General features: G+C 38.6%; 3 protein-coding genes across 3 annotated transcripts; all 3 read left to right on the forward strand.

Moving 5' to 3' along the window:
• Window positions 1–1,139: 1,139 nt before the first annotated feature.
• GCK72_014914 (uncharacterized protein) lies at window positions 1,140–1,448 on the forward strand (the record flags this gene model as incomplete). The annotated part of the gene is made up of 1 exon (XM_053730537.1): window positions 1,140–1,448. The coding sequence occupies one exon, from the start codon at window positions 1,140–1,142 to the stop codon at window positions 1,446–1,448; it is 309 nt and encodes a 102-aa protein (XP_053585309.1).
• A 1,070-nt stretch (window positions 1,449–2,518) lies between these two features.
• GCK72_014915 (uncharacterized protein) lies at window positions 2,519–8,823 on the forward strand (the record flags this gene model as incomplete). The annotated part of the gene is made up of 7 exons (XM_053730538.1): window positions 2,519–2,810; window positions 3,991–4,089; window positions 6,046–6,159; window positions 7,065–7,140; window positions 7,365–7,456; window positions 7,603–7,711; window positions 8,694–8,823. The coding sequence occupies 7 exons, from the start codon at window positions 2,519–2,521 to the stop codon at window positions 8,821–8,823; spliced, it is 912 nt and encodes a 303-aa protein (XP_053585310.1).
• Window positions 8,824–11,010: 2,187 nt separating this feature from the next.
• On the forward strand, window positions 11,011–13,350 carry GCK72_014916 (uncharacterized protein; the record flags this gene model as incomplete). The annotated part of the gene is made up of 6 exons (XM_003108586.2): window positions 11,011–11,097; window positions 11,142–11,658; window positions 11,707–12,088; window positions 12,140–12,337; window positions 12,385–12,994; window positions 13,042–13,350. 6 exons carry the CDS (start codon window positions 11,011–11,013, stop codon window positions 13,348–13,350), a joined length of 2,103 nt encoding a protein of 700 aa, XP_003108634.2.
• Window positions 13,351–13,932: the final 582 nt, after the last annotated feature.

Here is a 13,932-nt window from a genome sequence, read left to right on the forward strand (position 1 = left end):
CGAAAAGTTACCATGGTAACATTTTGGGAACCCGGTTTGTAGAAGTTATTAAAGTATTCAACCACTTTGAATTTGAAAATTTCCTGAAGGGATACTGTAGCATGGACACAGCTTATTGGTCAGGGTTTTGACAGTGAAAGTAGATATCTAGATTCGCAAAGTCTACAACATGAATACAGTAAAATCTATGATTACAACATTGGTCAGAAAATAACAAGTTTGGGATACCAGAATCATATCAAATGATAGTGTTCTTCCTCTTTTTTCGGCTTAATTGGTCACAATCAACCACATCGTTCACCTATTCGAAGATTCTGATTTTCATCTCTGCAGTTCATTGAAACCGAGCTTAATCGCTGATCTCTCCGATAGAACGTAGTGGTTACTGTATCAAGGATCAAGTTTGCTGACGTACCAATGGAACAATCCTCCAAGCTGTAAATAAACGAGGAAACGCCTCGCGAAATACATAACTCATCTTTTATTTACGTCTCTCTCACCAGTCGTTTCTTATTCTCTTATCCGAACAGATTGTAGTTGTAATCGGGTCGGGTTAATACGGATAACAACTTGGTTCCTTTTTCTTCTTCAGAATTTTGAATTGAAATTACACTGGAGGTTTTAGTGCTTCTCTTCTTCATCTTTTTCACCTGAAGATTCATAACAAGATTAGAAAAAAAGAGCAGAGAAAAGGAGTGTATATGATGGACTCTATCACTAATCTCCTGAACCAATTGGCTTCCTTCTTCATCCCTCTCAATCATTTCTTTTCTCGCAAATACTCGGCCTCTCTCTCTCTCTCTCTCTATCTCTTTTTCAAGTGAGATTCAACACAGGAGAGGCCACAAATCTTTACACAAAAATCATTCATTTCCCCCCGGCTCTCTATCATCAAGCAAGCAGAGAAAACAACAAAAAAACTCGAAATCAACACACGAAATTCATCGATTGGTCAGTCAGTCAGTCAGTCAGGAAAGCCACGTTCGTCGATATCTCTATTCCTCTTCTTCCCAAATTTCTATTACCATTTTATGGATGAAACTATTTGCACACCTTTGTCATTTCTTTCTCTTTTCTTTGCCGTCTTCTTCTTTTCCTTCCTCCCCAAATATTCTCAACGTCATCTGAATCCATACAGAATGAGCAATCACTTCGAATCTCCAACCACAACTTCTCATAGTTCAAGTACCACTAAAAAGATTGCCAACGCTATCGCCGAGTTGGTCAGCCGACGATCTTCTCCGTCGATCCGTCGAAAAACGGAAGCAGATGTGTTGAATAACGCGGCACGAGGCCGCAAAGTGTCAGCACCTGGAAATCTGCAACACGCACTTGTTCCAGTCATTGATGTAGTCGTGGCGACGGGTGCACTTGCCAGCTCATCGGTGGAAAATATCTCGGCGTCGACGAGCCGCGATTCAGGTAGGAGACGAGAGGGATGGGATTAAATATGGAGGGATATTAAAATGTCAGTGAAGATTTGAATAACCTTTTGAAAAGAGTACGGAGATTATAGCTTTTGTTTGTTAATGCTGACCTTTTTTGGCATTCGAATGGCCTAAATTTCATCTTATTATATTCGGCCACGTTGTTTTCTACTCCAATCATGACTAATCAACTGATTACGGCGTTTGATCGCTCAGTCATTTGATCGTGATTATAATCAAATTTTCTTCAAAGTAGGTCTCATGCCCTTCTCTTCTTATCTTTATTCTCTCTCTCTCTCGTTTTTGTTGTTTGTTGGAAAGAGTAAGCATATACCATGACAGAGCGGTAACGACTGATTCGTCATCCGATGAAAGGTCAAATGAAGTTTTTGAGAGGAGAAGAAAGAAGAAAAAAGACATTTAGAAATGCATAGATGCAAAAAACCCCCTCGTTCTCTATTCATGGTCTTCCTTTTTGGAAATAAGCGAAAAGAAATAAAAGAGAAAGAAGAATCAAGAAGAAACGGAAAAGAGCAGTCATGAAAAATGAGATATAATTGGATAAAAGGATGGCTGGTAGTCAAGGAGATCTCTTTTATGAGGGAGCTAGCAGGCTGGACACACCTCTAAATGCACACACTTTTTCTCCTTCTCACCGGCTCATTATTATGCTCTTGAAGTGAGAGAGAGAGCTCTCTGCTTGCTTTCTCTCTACCACACCTTCTTCTACTTTTTTCTTCCAAACAGTGGTGTGAGTAGTGTCTACATGATACTTTAGAGACAGAGAAGAGAAGGATTTTGGGTGCCCCACTGCGTCGTCTTTTCTTCTTTCTCCACCCCGTTAAGGCGATGAACGACCACGGCAACCGCGACGCTTAGCCGCAACGCATTGTCACACATTGCCTTTCGCGCGGGGGCCCTCACTGCCTTATCTTATCAGTTGAGAGGAGAGAAAGAGTGAGGAAGAGAGTGAGAGAGAGAGGCAGGTGGGGAGTGGCGATTTCCATTTTTCTAATGTTTTTTGCCTGAACACCTTTTTCCGATATACACCCCGCCCGTTCCCCCTCATTTCTTCTTGTTTTCTATGAAAGATGGACGGTCTGTTAGCTCGTCTGAAGCTAGGAAGTAAACGGAAAAAGAAGACTGCGTCGGTGAAGAGAACCCGTCCGGAGAGTGCTCGACAGACGAGAGATATCTCTGGATCTTTGTATTCTGATCTCACCGCTTCCTCTTCTACAGTATCCGCAACTTCTGCTCCTGATATAGTACTGAAAAAAGATCAGGCGGATCAAGTGGGAGAAGTAAAGAAAGAAAAGGAGAAAGTGGTGGAACAAGTGGAAGAAGAGAAGAAGAAATCCGAGAAGGTGGTTGAGAAGAATGATGGTAAGTTGTAAGTACCTCGTGTTCTGTTCGCTTGGATTGGTACAGGAAGGAAACGATCTAATGACTTAAGATGCTCTAAGAGCAAATATTTTCCATGAGTTTACTCGGGAATCTATCTCTATCTCTATCCTCTATTCCCGGGAAAAGGAAGCGAAGAGCACTTTCTTACACTGAGCTCTATCTCTCTATCTCTTTCACATAGAAAACAAATATACACGTTTTAATTTCTGAGAGTGAGATCTGAGAGGAAAGAATGAAATGTGTCTGATCCATCCCCCGATTCAATGATTGAATTGTTCGAATATGTTGCTAACGTGATCGCCTTTTCACTTGCCGTTCTCTTCTGTATATTTTTTCTAAAAACTCCGTCGACTCGTGGAGTCTCACCAGTTAAAGAAACTCATCCGCCGGGTTAGTTTCTTTTTTCTATATTCTTACGACACAAAAGAAACAAGATGCAATCCCTCCCATTGGGATAACACATTAGTGGTCGACTGGTGTGTATCTGATTACATTTTCCTTTTTGTTTTCCCTTTCACTCCCATTTTTGAAAAAGAGGCAAAACTTCGGTGAACCCTCCTCGGCTAAAAACAAGTATCTCCGTCAGTTTAGCGATCGATTTGTGTCGGCAGATATGATGATTTTTTTGAAAGTGTAATGGAGATGAAACGAAATTAAAATCGCGTGTTTATATATTTCTATCTCTTTCATTTTTTTTTGTACCAAGAAGAAGTGGAAGAAGACAGACACACACTGATCAATGAATGAACTTCTTACGGTTTAGTGGAAAGTGTAAGTAATTGAATTAGCGGGAATTGACCCGGTACTGGTTTCTGTAGTCGGGTAACTTTAGTTGCAGATTCTTGTTTGGGATTTTTATAATCTGGAATTTGGAAGTGTCGTAATAAGAGAAATTATCCGGTTCATGTTCGTGAACTTCCGGAATTTGATCCGTTTTAGAAGCCCCTTAAGATTAGTTTCTGGTTTTTTTGTTGTAGTTTGCAGATAGCCAAAATATCTGAAATTTCGGGTGTGAAATATCGGTTTCCAGAGGGAAAAAACAGCTTGATCTTGATCATCTTCTATAAAAAATTCTGAGTGCTCCTAGGGAAAAACTGAGTGATTCAGAATGCGTTGTAACTCTGGATGTTGATGTCTATTGATATTTTTGAAGATTTAGGCCGCAACCTGCTCAACAAGAAGGAGCAAGGACCACCATCGACGATCAAAGAGTCCTCCGAATCCTCGCAGACAATCGACGACAACGAGTCGGAAAAAGGTAACGAGTGAAGTCTCTCTCTTTATTCAGTTATATCTCTCTCTCTCAATCAATCTCTTTTTCTCTTTTTCTTTCAACTCTTCATATAATCTCTAAACTATTTAAGAAAACCCAATTAGTGTCAGCTCTGAAGAGCCAGAAAATATAATAATTCAATTTAGTAACATTCATTCCTTTCTATACATTCCTATTACTCTATTACTCAGATACACAAAAAATATAATTTATTTCTTTTCAAATTTAATTTTGTCTGAAAATTATTTAGAAAGGGTTCCGTTTTCTGAAGAAAGTCTCTGAAATCAACCGCCTGCATCCCACCATTCCCATTCCCATCACACCTGCTTTCATCGCAGAAACTATTCGCCCCGCCCGTATCTCTCTCTGTCCATGTCTGTCCAATCCCAATGTCCATGTACTTGCTTTGAATGTTTCTCCAGACCCTTTTGTGTATTCTCTAAATCTCTGAAATTCTCTCTCTCTCTTCCACACCCTTTGATAACCCAAATACCCTTAATAAATGTTTTTTGTGGGCGAGTCTCTTTGTCGATTCCGAGGACGAAAATGAATGTGTAATGTTGCCAGAGAAAATGTCAAAAAGATTAGTTAGAGTGCACTGATTTGAGCAAAAAAAATCATTAATGGACAGATGAGAATCAACTTTTTCAGGGAACTTTTTTCCTCTCACTATCTATTTCTCTCCGTTTCGTACTCTCTCTCTCTCTCTTCCCTATTTTTCTCTACTTCTCATCTGTCTCCATTCACGGATGCACTATTTCTCTTTGTCTTTTTCATTTGGCAACATAATGCACATTTATACCTCGAATCGTGAAAGTCTCGCACACAAAATTGTATTTTTATTATCTGTTCTTGGTGGAAGAGGAGGTGCGGCCTAGGAAAATCTAGGCCACACGTTTTCTCTTCTTCCAGAAACGGTAATGAAGAAAGAAGAATAACGAAAAAGAAGGGTCGAATAGAGAAAATAGCTTATTGTTGCTGGAAATTTGAATATATTGATTGTGAGCTTTTTCTTTTTTCGTATCGATGATTTGTCTCTCTTTTCCAGGCAGGCATGGAGACTGCATGTGTGGTTCCCTTTTTCTGTTTCGATTCTCGATAAGAAATAAATAAAAAAGCACGATCTGTATTCGACTTCTGGTGCCAATATTCAATATTTCCTCTCTCGCTTCTTTTTCGTCTTATTTTCATTCAAATCACTGCTTCTAAATTTGTGAATATTTGTGTGGAGATGTGTCATTTGTGGTTGGGTATGAAAATAACTATTATATTTGTATCGTTGAGAAAATGACTGGTGAGCAAATTAGGCACAAGTTAGACGCGAGCTGAACAAAAAAACCGGAATTCCAGTTTTACCGTATTTATGGTTACGGTAGCAAATTCTGAATGAGTTGTAATCTAGAACATTTTAATATACAGATGATGTCCCGAGGATTCTGACCCGATTCTCGTATTTTGTTGTAGATCGAAAGGAACCGAGATAATCGGTCTCTCTAGAAAAGTGGAGTAAGATTAGAGCTGAACTAAAGTTGAAAAGTCTCTTACAATTAGATGAGATCTAAAGTTCTTGGCTCATTTTGGTTGAATGCAAAAGTGGAAAACAGTTTCTGAGCTTTCATAACACCAGTTTTTCTATTATACTTAGAACTTAAAAAGCCTTCTGACTTGGACACAATTTTAAGAATCAAAATGTCCTATTTTCCAAATTTGACGTCTACAGTTTTCAGTTGCAAAAAAATCCCAACCACTCAAATTCCCACACAAGTATTGCATCTATCTTTCTATATCTATCACACTCTATCTCTCTTCAATTTCTCCAAATCTTTTTTCTCTCTCTCTCCCATCACCACCACACAAAAATTTTCCACTTTCCACCCAGAAAGAGACTCTCTTTCTCTACTTTTTCTTCTTCATTCTGACTCTTTTTTTGCTGGTGCTCAGGTGGTGGACAGCTGAAACACGAGAACACAGTTGTCCGAGCGGATGGTGCCACTGGAATCGTATCTTCATCAAATTCGTCGACAGCAAGCAAGTCATCGTCAACTAATTTATCAGGTAATCCGCCATGCTCCCGAATTCTATCGCCCCCTTAATAACAATTGATTGTTGTGTTGAAATGTTTTGCTTTTTGATAATGACTAACACTCACACATGCATGCTTTTTCTTTTTTATTTTATTTCAAAGCTTGCATAGATAGTAATCACTGATTATGAGGGAGTAGAAAAAGAGAAAGAGCCGAAAAGAAAAGAAACAAAATAGTTGTTATCTGGTTTAAGGATCTTTCTGTTTTGTCATGCATTTAAAAGTGTCTGCGTCTCGTTTTCCAGTAGTCTCTTATCGATATTTTCGAGGTAGACTTTCAAGAAAAGAAGACACATAGACCACCAACCAATGCTCATTTCTCTGCTCTATTCCTTCTCTATTCCCTCTCTCTCTTTTCTCGTTTCCCCCCCCCCCCCTTTTCGACAGCTCGTTCTTCTTCTTCTTCTCCTTTTCCTTCTTCTTCTACTTCTTATTCTCCCGAAAATTCTTCTTCTTTTTTCTTCTTTTACTACTTCTTCTTGTTCTATAAGAATATTATTGTTTCTCTGACCCACTACTACTACTACAGTATCCGTTCAGAAATGAATGGTAAGACTTTCTGAATTGTGTGACTTTATATCATTTCATAGCATGGTTTCATTCAACATTTTACCTCTACACATACACAAAACACTCACCTGATTTTGTATTTATCTGGAATGTGTTTTCGTTTGTGATGTGATGTGTGTAGACCAATTAGTGTTCATGGTATTTTGGTTTTTGAAGATTCATAAGATCCCAGACTACTCAAAAATCATGAACACAAAAGTTTTGGTTGAGTATTGAAAAAAATTGTCAATATTCAACTAAAACTAATACATTTATTTTCATATTTTAAACACATACTTCTTCTCTATCATCTCCTCTCAATTTTCAGCTCAAAAACAGGATATTGTACGGGTGACACAGACGCTGCTGGATGCCATTTCATGCAAAGATTTCGATACATATACGTAAGTGAACTGGGATTAGATTAGAGGTACTTTATGAATAGGTCATTGATGAGAATGAAGGGATTTATTTCCAATTGAATTCAACTAGATTTCGTATAGCCTGAAATTTCGCTTTTCAAATCATTGGAAAATATTAACACCCCCATTCCCGTCCTTATTTTACGAGGTGTCAAACCCCTTATTAGCTTCCGAAGAAGATGAAAACAAGGAAATAATTTTTTCAGACGATTATGCGACACTTCGATGACATGCTTTGAACCAGAAGCACTTGGCAACCTTATCGAAGGCATCGAATTCCATCGATTCTACTTTGATGGTGAGCGTTTTATTGGCTTCCTCCTCCTTTTTCTTTTTCCAAATCCGTCGAAATTTCGGATGCAAATTTCATTGACACACACAACGGGAAACCTTGTTTCCTTTAAATTTTTCTCTGGCGATCAAACATTTATTTTTTGAATTCAGGAAACCGCAAAAACCAAGTTCACACGACGATGCTGAATCCAAATGTTCATATCATCGGAGAGGATGCCGCCTGTGTTGCTTATGTGAAGTTAACACAATTCCTGGATAGGTTCGTTTTCTTTTTTGAATTGAGATTCTGGGGGAGAGAAGAAAGAAAGTCAGGAGTAGAAAACAAACAAACATTCATTTGTAACATGATCTTTTCGAAACATTCCTAGTTGTTTCACTTTTCTAAAAAGTTTGTGTTACTTTGCAATGATTCGAAACACCAATGACGTGTTGGATACATTCCAAGAGATCATTGAGATGGAGATGATGGATTTGGAATGATTACGAGAATACAAAATGAGTAGAAATGTATTTTTGACGTGCGGAAAGACTCCAAAAAATATGAATTCGTTTACTGGAAATTTTGATTAATGCGAAAATAATCTAGATACAAAATATTGGGAATTCGAATCAACCGATTCTGAAATGTGGTACGAGGGATTTCTAGAATTTTGTAAAATGTGAATCTCAATATGATCATCCATTACAATACAAACTATAAAATTGTTTCGTTTTGCTTTAAAAATTGTATAAATTCAAAAACGTGTCAAGAAGGTACTGATTTCCTCATAGTATTAATTTTTAAAGAGTACGCAGATAAAATCTAAGGCTTTATTTTTATTGTTGATTACTTTTTTGTAAGGACTTTTTCTAAACAGTTATTAGCTCGGCCCAGTTCGAACAACAGCACTCTACCGAAGTGTCTTTGAAAAATATCTATTTTCTCTGAGTCTCTCAATTTCGCACAAAATTTTCTTCGATTTTGGTAGAGCGGCTTTTTAAGAAGCGTGACGTGGCAATAATTCTTAAAACATCATATGCGCTAATTCAGTAGATCTCGGAAGTCTAATTCACTTTTTTCTGAAAAATATAACTTCTGAACACATCCAGATAAATTATAACATTCTCCGAACTGCTTTCGTCATATGTTCTCTTCCATCTCGATCTTTCTCAAAACAAAAAAGAAAAACAAGAGATTGATCAAAATCTCAACTTACTCTTCTCCCATTCCACAACAATATCTTCTTCATTCTCTTTTTCAGAAACGGAGAAGCACACACTCGTCAATCACAAGAATCACGTGTATGGTCGAAGAAACAGGGACGATGGGTATGTGTTCATGTGCATCGATCGACGCAACCCTCCACGAATACAACAGTTTCCGAGTTCTAGACTCTCTCCAATTATCAAATCTTCTATTTTTCTTGTTTTTGTGAATCCCCCCATCCCAATGAAATCATCATCATCTAGGCAATATTTTCTTGAGCCATTTCAATTCAGTTTTGATGACCAAAAAACAATTCCCTAGCATTATCTCTCCCCCCCAATCCCCTGCATGCTTCCCCCAAATTCCCCCTTGATTTTTCTTCCATTTTTGTCTCAGATATCGTCTTTGGGTCCTGTTTTGTCTCTCTCTCTCAATTCAAAAGAAATCTTAATCTACAATTAGTCCACGAAATTTATCCGTGTTTTTTTTTCTATTGTTTCATCAATCAGCTTTTTGTTTTTTCTCTTTCTCTCCACCGCTCTTTCTCCAATTTCTGAAATCCCGAACAAATGTTTTTTAAATCCCCGTCTAGCATTTTCTCTCTTTTTATCTCTCTCTCTTTCTCAAAATCAAAGTTTCTCTCTTTCTCTCTAATTTATTTGTGAAAATTCTTGCTCCATTACCACCCAATATAATTAGTGTATTCACTTCCCCCACTGGATATTTTATTTTCTCTGATAGCTCTCCAATCAATTTTCCATTCAAAAGGCACACACACCACTGTATTTTATCAAAGGGTTCGTGAACTGGATATCTGAATGCGAGTGTACTCCGCTCAGTTTTCACTCTATTCGTACGGCACCTTTACTGAAAATCCCTGAAGTGCAATACTATTAGAGTGGAATGGTTGCGAGAATCGAGAAATAATCGTATAACGAAAAGCACTTACATTCAAGTATTCGTTCTATGAGTTCCCGGAAATTGTTATAACTGCATTATACCCCCAAAAAAAGTTTTTTGTGAAAAAAATGGTGAGACATGAAAACAAGCAGTTTTACACATTCGAAAGTTGATTTTTTAAACAAAAAATTCGTTTTCGTATAGGAAAATTTTTATCTTTTTGATTCAAAAATCAGCTTTGGGAATATCGAAACATCTTTTTTCATTCCACACCGTTTTCTATCAGCACGGCATGATTTTTATAAATACGCTCTACCGAACATTATAAATATGAAAACTCCGATAGAGCGTATTTGTAGAAACCGTTCCTCGCTGATAACATCATCTCGTTAAAAAGTCTCAAACTCATTACTATGTTTCTTCTCTTTCTGTGTTTGTGTGTGTACACTGAGATATGGATGACAATGAATGCATTATTTGTGAATTTACTTATTGAACAAGACAAGATTTTCAGATAACAGACAAGACTGGAAAACTTAAAATCAAAGATAAAAGAAAAGTTTATTTGGGAATCAAATAATATAGATCTAGAAAAATCTCTTGAATCGGAATCTTACACTCCAATTCTCAAGTATTGGACCCAAAATATTCATAAGATGCATGCTCAACCAGTTTTCGTAGAGGTCCGTTCTGATCTGGGATGGTTCAGATTGCGAAGCTCTGAATGACAACAACGTCCCATAATGTAAATGGAAAGATGATTTCATTTGTGAGCTCCAGACTCTATTGTGCTAAAAATATCATTTCCAGATTTCCAGATGACCAGATTATCTTATATCTCCCAACAAGCGATTTCTGATTCCCTATTTTTTCGCCATTTGCATTTTGCATGAATCCGAATCGTTCCATTTTCCATCATCACATGACATGATAATTAGGTTTTTCTCTCTCGATCTTTTGCATAAAAGCCAACGAATCGTGTCAGTTTTGTATCGAAAACCATTCAGTTTTCGTTGTTTATCGACATGATATTCTCTAAAATTCTTCTCTTCTTCCTTTTCTTGACCATGACTCTTATGTCGGTTCCAGAGGTGTCGGCCGCAAGACCAAGAATTGGAAAGATGGGAAGCAGCGTGAGTTTCAGAACTGAGATTTTGATTTCATAATGTTTTTCAGTGGCGTCCATTGAAGAAGTGAACAATCGGAAGTGAGATTTGCAAATTTGATTGTCAGAACGTTTTCAAATTCGAATAAAGTTTGTGTTGTAATTTGTTTTAAGACATTGCAAATTGACAGAGCATAGAACACATTTATGGAAAATGAATCCTCTGAACCTAACGTGACACTCTGAAACTTCCAAACTTTTGAATTCTATGAAAGACTCACGCAACTCTTCTCGAAACACTTTCTGAAATTCATTTCTCATCGGAGACGGTCTGCGGAAGTGACAACCGGAAAGCAACGTGCTTACGATGTCCTATCGAGGATTGAATTTGATTACTCGACAAGCGATTGTTCACTCGACTTTTCGCCATGCCAATCTTCTTACTCGGACTACTGTAGGCTTCCATTTACTAGTTACAGTATTCCAGATTCCTTTCAGATTCCACTCGCCTCCCAAGATCGCGGTTTCTTCTTTGGAAAGCGTCGAGAGCCAAGATGTGACCTGAGAAACCAGTCAATTGTTCAGGAAGACGGAGGAAGAAAGGCTGCTTGGCTGGGAGATGGTCCCCTCCAACATGGATGGTTCGATGGTGCCCTCACCACTTACAGTGCAATTAGACGAGGTCCAACTGTCGGTGGAAAAGAAATGTTGGGAACGAGAGTCAAGAAAAATGGGAAACTAGAATGGGAATGGATCACTTATGAGCAAGCGATTGAGACATCTGATCACGTGTCCCAGGCGGTCAGAAAACTGGGAATTGAGACGGGAGAAGAGTCGAAGATTGGAATTTACTCGAAGAATCGACCAGAGTGGATTATCTCCGATATGGCTGTCCACAACTTCAGTAATGTCTCTGTCCCTCTCTATGATACCATTACTAACGACGATATGCACTACATTACTAACCTTTGTGAACTCAAACTCATGTTTGTTGATTTGGAAGAGAAAACTAAACGTGAGACAAGCAATCTATGTATGTCATCAAAAATTCACCTTGTTTCAGAACTGATTCGTGACAAATCCTACTTGCCAACTCTCAAATACATTGTTCAATTCGACAAAGTCTCGCCGGATACTCGAGAAATGGCTCGTGAAAATGACTTCCAAATCTGGAGTTTCGAGGAGTTTGTGGAGATGGGAAAGAAAGAGAAACCACGTCAACATATTCCGCCGACACCTGAAACTCTTGCAACAATCTCGTTTACTTCTGGAACAACTGGAAGGCCGAAAGGTGTCATGTTGACTCATTTGAACTTGTGTTCTGCGACCATGTCATGTGGTGAATTCGAGCAAAATATGGATGGAGGGGATGGATATCTTTCGTATCTTCCATTGGCTCATATCTACGAAAGACTCTGCACACTCTCCAACTTCACTATCGGATCGTAAGATTCTGACACTCTAAAATTCACTGTAATATCATTTTGGTTTTCCAGAAGGATTGGTTTCTTCCGTGGCGACCCCACTCTTCTCCTTGAAGATATTCAAGCTCTCGGTCCAGTTTCAGTTGCCACTGTGCCACGTGTCATTGACAAGATTCATAAAGGAGTCATGAAACAAGTTGTGGATAAACCAATTAAGAGAATGATTCTGAAGGCTGCGATAGCTTACAAGTTGTATCATTACAAAATGACGTGGGTTACAGTAATCAGTTCTTGGTTCTAAACATTTAAAATTCCAGAGGAAAAGCCACCAGAAAAACATGGGTTGACAAGTACCTCCTCCACAAAATTCAAATGTTGCTCGGTCCAAATATCAAACAAATCATTATCGGAGCTGCGAAATCAGACTTTACTTCTCTGCAATTTATGAGAGGAGCGTTTGGAATTGAGGTTCTCGAAGGATACGGTCAAACTGAAACATCGGGACCGACGACAATACAACTTGTTGGAGATACACGTATCGGATGTGTTGGTCCACCGATGGCATGCTCTCTTCTGAAATTAGTTGATGTGCCGGAACTCGGGTATTACGTGAACAAGAATGGAGGAGAGATTCTTGTGAAAGGATACAATGTCACTTCTGGATACTACAAGAATCCAGATGCCACTACTTCATCGTTCACTGAAGATGGATACTTAAAGACTGGAGATATCGGAAGATTCACTCCGGAAGGAAGTCTTCAAATCATTGATCGTCGTAAGAACGTTTTTAAACTTCCTCAAGGCAAATTTGTGGCTCCGGATCTCACGGAGACACTCTACACTTCTTCAAGATTTGTTCAACAGATTTATGTACACGGAGATCTTCAGAAGCCATGGCTTGTCGCAGTAGTCGTGCCAGATCCTGAAGTAAGTTCCTAACTTGAAAATGTTTTTTGGAATATGAAAACTTTTAGCATCTCGCTGGATACGCCAAAACAAAACACAACATCGAAGGGAAGACGTACGAACAGTTGTGTAACGATCCGGTGCTAGCAGAAGACGTGCTTCGTCACTTCGTTCAGCTGACTGAAGGACACAATAGACCGAGATATGAAGGAGTCTACGCCGTCCATCTGACTCCAATCGCCTTCACAGCTCAAAATGGATTGACGACTCCGACATTGAAAAATAAGAGAAATTCTCTGGCTCAGTTCTTTAAATCTGATATTGAGAAAATGTATAAGACGATTGAGACTAGTGAACTCAAGAGTTTGGCTCAATAAAAAGTTCTATTCATATAAGCGTTTGACCCATTTGGTACCTGATCAGCGTTCGTTTTGTAAGTGATGTTTCGTTGGCTGAATGCCAATCCAGTCGCCGTGTTGTCGGTTGTTCTTCCCCTTGACTCACAAACACTTTTCATATGTTCTCTTGCTTCATCTTCCTCTTATTCTTATTGGCGGTTCGACCCAAATTAGTTTCGGTTGGTCTCCCTTTGCGGTTGCTCCGCGCGGAAGAAAACAAACACTGTACGTGCTCAAGCTGCTGATAGGATAACGAGGCAAAAGATGGAGAGAGAGGGAGTTAGGAAGGGAGAAAACACAAAAATGTGCTTATGGGAAGATTACACATACACGTGTAAACAGAAAGGATAAAGAAGAATACAATGAAGAAGAGGAATGGAAAGTGATTAGTGATGAGTGACTAAGTTTATGATCTTTCAAAGTTCGGTGGTCTAGAAGTGTCCTGGTTTCGGAGTGTGAGCTTCTCGTTAGTTCAGAGACGTGAAGTTTTAATCCAGACATTTCAATTTTTATCGGTTTTGATTTGGGATAGCTCCTCCTTAAGGGGGTTTAATCATCTCG

This window comes from Caenorhabditis remanei, chromosome IV, assembly GCF_010183535.1.
Source record: "Caenorhabditis remanei strain PX506 chromosome IV, whole genome shotgun sequence".
In the NCBI taxonomy this organism is placed as follows: Eukaryota; Metazoa; Nematoda; class Chromadorea; order Rhabditida; family Rhabditidae; genus Caenorhabditis; species Caenorhabditis remanei.